Source organism: Lucilia sericata, unplaced genomic scaffold (genome assembly GCF_015586225.1).
Source record: "Lucilia sericata isolate MDLA Ls3-8-SP2 unplaced genomic scaffold, ASM1558622v1 Contig001895F_arrow, whole genome shotgun sequence".
Taxonomy (NCBI): domain Eukaryota; kingdom Metazoa; phylum Arthropoda; class Insecta; order Diptera; family Calliphoridae; genus Lucilia; species Lucilia sericata.
The window spans coordinates 1-5,000 of record NW_023995780.1 but is presented as its reverse complement, the minus strand read 5'-3'; the positions used below and the strand labels follow the sequence as shown (position 1 = coordinate 5,000).

The 5,000-nt window shown below is 26.7% G+C and overlaps 1 protein-coding gene across 3 annotated transcripts in view; it reads left to right on the top strand.

The window, feature by feature from the left end:
• LOC119612978 (nose resistant to fluoxetine protein 6) overlaps positions 1-3,695 on the top strand; it is a 13,093-nt gene extending 9,398 nt beyond the window's left edge. The window contains exons 4-14 of one of the 3 annotated variants that reach the window (XM_037968880.1): positions 1-68; positions 131-302; positions 373-519; positions 592-976; positions 1,027-1,192; positions 1,460-1,539; positions 2,526-2,639; positions 2,721-3,076; positions 3,148-3,290; positions 3,415-3,523; positions 3,585-3,695. The exon at positions 1-68 is cut by the window's left edge and continues 216 nt beyond it. In XM_037968880.1, the coding sequence (XP_037824808.1) occupies positions 15-68; positions 131-302; positions 373-519; positions 592-976; positions 1,027-1,192; positions 1,460-1,539; positions 2,526-2,639; positions 2,721-3,076; positions 3,148-3,290; positions 3,415-3,523; positions 3,585-3,655 (1,797 nt within the window). In that variant the 5' untranslated portion in view covers positions 1-14 and the 3' untranslated portion in view covers positions 3,656-3,695. The remainder of the gene's footprint in view (positions 69-130; positions 303-372; positions 520-591; positions 977-1,026; positions 1,193-1,459; positions 1,540-2,525; positions 2,640-2,720; positions 3,077-3,147; positions 3,291-3,414; positions 3,524-3,584) is intronic. The other 2 variants (XM_037968879.1, XM_037968878.1) reach the window with 2 other exon arrangements.
• The last annotated feature ends 1,305 nt before the right edge of the window (positions 3,696-5,000 follow it).

The window sequence follows — 5,000 nt, the reverse complement described above, 5'->3', positions numbered from 1 at the left end:
AACTGTTTAATGATATGACTCCTCTAGAAATAGAAAGTTACTCTGCAAATAGTACTCTAGATAATGAGGTAAATTTTATATAACTTTATGTGTTTTATAATTAATTTATAATTTTATAATAATTATATAGATCACAAAATATCATATGCGTATCCACAAACGTCAAGAGGATCTTAAGAATCAGTTGTTATATCAAAAACTTTTAGAAAAATGTCTAAATTATCGTTTTCAACAAAAATATAATTTGTCGTTAAGAACCAGTATCGAGTATTGTGAAAATTTCGAAAGGACTAATAAATTTGGTAGGTACAGTTAATTTTGAAATCTAAATTAGATACAGTAAATATTTTTTAAATCTTCTAATTAATTTAGATGCTTTGGATATTACGTTTGGCACTATATTAATAACAATTATAATTCTTAATATAATATCGTCTCTATACGATTATCGTTTAAAACTGCAGCATGCAACCATAAACGGTAATAATGATTTTTACAAAAACAAAATACCAGAACCAGGTAATTATTTTAAACAATTTTAAACTTAATTTTATGAACCTCAATATTAATATATATTTTATAATTTTAAAGCCTATTATCAACTACTAACATCCTTTTCAATATGTCGCAATTACTTTCGCATAATTGCTGCTGCCCCGCCCACAAAAAAACACCATTACGATCTAAATTTTACTTATGCATTTCGTGTCTTTGCCTTATTTATAGTTATTTTGGGTCACTGTATAATGCTGATTATGGCTGTACAAATAGAAAATCCTGAATTTATAGAAAATTATTATTATAAAGCCGAAACGATGCTATTTCAAAATGGTTCTGCCATAATACAAATATTTTTTGTATTAGCAGGTTTTCTATTAAAGCTAAACTTTGATGAAAAGCGCTTGATCAGCAAGGATTCAAGTTTGAAAATGAGTTTATTTGTATATATACAATGTTTTTTTAATCGTTATTTAAGGTAGATGTATTATAAAATGTTTGATATTAATATGTTTTTTAATATTTTAGGTTATTGCCATCTTTACTAATGGTTATACTATTTAATGCTACATTTTTAATACACTTGGAAGATGGTCCATTTTGGCGTCACACTTCTGAGTCAGAGTATACATTTTGTCGAGAATATTGGTGGAAAAACGTCTTTATGATCAATAATCATATGCTAGAAGACAGTGTAAGTAAGAAATATTTTGCTAACAGTTCTATAATCTAGTCTGTAGTCTAGTCTATACTCTAGACTAGTCCATAGTCTAGTCTGTCGTCTAGTATGTAGTCTAGTCTGTAGTTTTGTCTATAGTCTAATCTAAAGTCTAGCCTATAGCCTAGTCTGAAGAAGTATTGATAATTTTTCAAAAGATAAAATAATTAAAAAATATGCAATTAATTCTTTCGCTATAATTGTGAAAAATATTTAACATATAATGTATTTTCTAAATTTTAGTGTTCTCAACATACTTGGTTTTTAGCAGCCGATATGCAGTTATATGAATTGTTTCTATTTACAGTAATTCTAACTGCTAAGTAAGTATATCTCTAGAAAAATTCAATATTACATTGCGTTAAACGTGATTTTTACACCCATTATAAAATTATATATTTTCATTCCCTTTGTAACACATGTAAATATCTGGGATTCACAAAAGTGAAAATTTAATGGGTTCATACTAAGGTGATCGACTTGGATTTTCAACCGGTTTTAAAACCGTTTTTTTCTGTTATACCATTGTCGGTTTTTTCTAAATGTTGATTTTTCGAATATCGAATAACCCGGTTTTTTTACTTTTTAAAAACCGGTTTCGAATACTTTTAATTTGCTTTGTATTCAAAGATTACTTAAGTTAAATTTTGAAGTAAATAAAAATACAGCCCGTCTATATGTTAAAAATATTGGAGTCCAGGAACTAGAGTATATTTTTCTAATGCACCTTTGGTTAAACTTTTTGATTTTCCTAATTAATTAAAAATTTTTATTTGTAAATCTTAAGATTATATATCAATTACAACAATTTTCCTTATGTTCAACAGAAGTGTTCCACTTTTTTCCATTTTTTTACATTAAAGAAATAAAGTAAATCAGACGACTAGATATAAAGTTATAATCTTTTAAACTGTTAAAAAACAGTTAGGTAATGTTTTATTAATTAAATTTAAACATAAACGTCTATTTTTTCAAATTAAAATAGATTTTGTTATTTATAATGAAAAACCGATTAACCGGTTTTTTCTGGATTTGAAAAATGTCAACCGGGTTTTCTCAAATGTCAACTATTCGAAAACCGGGTTTTGAAAAATGTCGAATAATCGATCACCCTAGTTCATACCTATAAATTCCAAAAAATGCCCGTCCGTCAGTATGTTAAATAATAAATTCTGAATGTTGGACCTTCAGTCATATTCCTTTAAATTTAGAACAGATATTTTTTAATGTTGGGTAGTTAATTCATTTAATTTGTTGCTTTTAATTTAATTTTTGATTATTAATTCATTTCATTTTTTGCTTTTAACAGATTTGAAGTCTTGAGAAAACCTCTTTATGTATTATTTTGGATATTAGCATTTTTAGTGCCAGGATTATTAACATATTTCTATAAATTGGAGGCAATACATTTCCTAAAGCCAGAGTAAGTTGCAAATTTTTTAATATTTTTAATCAAACTTAAGTTCGGAGTTCTTTTTAAACAAACGTACTTTTTTAATTCCAGAACTTTTCGTTATTTGTACTTTAAAGATACCGATACATTTTATTTAACATATCCACAATTTTACTGTAATATGGGTGGTTATTTGGTGGGCTTCATGTGTGCTGAAATCTATTTAAAAGTATTACTACCACAAAAACATAAACTCTCCAAATATCGAGGTTTTATGAAATTTGAAATAATTCTATTATTTGTAATTTTTCTAACTGGCATCGGACTTCTTTTCTCCGGTAACTTGGTATTGCAGAATAATTCGGAAAAACCTTCAGTGTGGTTGAGCTTATATGCCAGTTTATATCGTAATATGTGGGCAATTTTTGGCGGTTTTATTTTATTGTGTATGTTATTGAAAATGGGATGTGAGTTTATTGAGCAAATTTATTAATTTGGAAATTAACTAAAATTATATATTTTTTATTTTTAATTTAAGGGATTGCCTACGAAATCGCTTGTTTACCTATATTTCGTATATTGGGTCGAATATCTTTTCAATCCTATTTGTGGCATGTTACTGTCTTAAGATTTTTAGGGGGATTTTATCGCCAACCTATATATCTGAATGAATTTTATGTGGTAAGTTGTCAAATAACATCTATAAAATGATATAAGATGGCCTTATATTTATGATAACAGTTTTGACTTAAATATGGGAAAGTCTTAGCTCCATCATATGACGATATATTTTTACTCTTTACAGGTGGGTCAAATAATATTGGCCTTTATATTAACAAATTTTGTTGCATTTTTTGTGGCCCTATTTGTAGAATATCCAATCACCGGAATTATTCACTATATGTTGAAAATGGGTTGGTATAATAAGTATTTTTATTTTATTAATTAACTTCTTTAGTTAATGTATTTTTTTAGAAATACCGAAAAATCAAAATGGTGAAAGTGGCAACGAAATGAAACCACATTTAGCTCAAATTCATGTGTAAATAAAGAAAATTATGAAAATATAATAAATGCCAAAAATATCCAATAACGAGTTAGTGATTGCTTAATTATTTTTATCTATCTATCTATCTATCTATCTATCTATCTATCTATCTATCTATCTATCTATCTATCTATCTATCTATCTATCTATCTATCTATCTATCTATCTATCTATCTATCTATCTATCTATCTATCTATCTATCTATCTATCTATCTATCTATCTATCTATCTATCTATCTATCTATCTATCTATCTATCTATCTATCTATCTATCTATCTATCTATCTATCTATCTATCTATCTATCTATCTATCTATCTATCTATCTATCTATCTATCTATCTATCTATCTATCTATCTATCTATCTATCTATCTATCTATCTATCTATCTATCTATCTATCTATCCTTAGTTTGTTAGAATTTATATCCACATTTTAAATAACAACTGTAAATGACATACCGTCGCCATAATTAAAGTTGACGGCGTTATTAAATTTCATTTTAAGCGGCATAGAAGAAATTTAAACAGAGTGTTTCAAAAACTTTGTAAATAATTCTGAAGAACTAAAAACTTTAATTTTCAATAAAAAATCAATTGTATATTAAACTTAAAAATCACATCAATATTCCACAAATTTTACAATCAAAATACTGATTTAAAATTTCAAAATTTATGCTCCTACCTCACTTGAAACCCTAAATTCAGTTTGAGTTGTGTACTAGGCTTGCATCTCAATAAAAACGCTACATTGTTATCACTGAAAATGGCCACGTTTTCAGTTATACACGAAATGTCAAACTTTGTTGACGTTGACATTTAAGAGCATTTAATACTTGGACGTCGGTAATATCGGTTGTGTGCGGCATTTGTTATTGCATTTTTAGCAGAAAAGATAAAAAAGAAGAATTTTTCACATCATAAAATACTTTTTAAACAATATAACAAGTTTTTCAAATTTAATTAAAAAACAGTGCAAGTTCTTGACAAATTATCTTAGTTGTGTGTGGTAACAAATTTAAGGAATTTATAATAAATTAACAAGTGTAAAATCAAGAAAATAAAATTAATGAAAAAAATTCAGGTCGAACGACTACGACGACGTTGCAGAGCAGACAGAAAGAATAACCAAATAAGAGCAGCGAATGAAGGCGACAAGCAAGACAAATAAGACCATAAAAAGAAAACGCAAAAAGAACAAATCACATTTTTTATTTAAGAAATTTTATAAATTAATTAAAGACTTTTTAGTTTTTATTATTATTATATAATTTATACTTAAGTCCAGAGTGACAATAAGGAATTTAGTTTTTAGAGGTTTTAACGAAAAAAGATTATTCTGC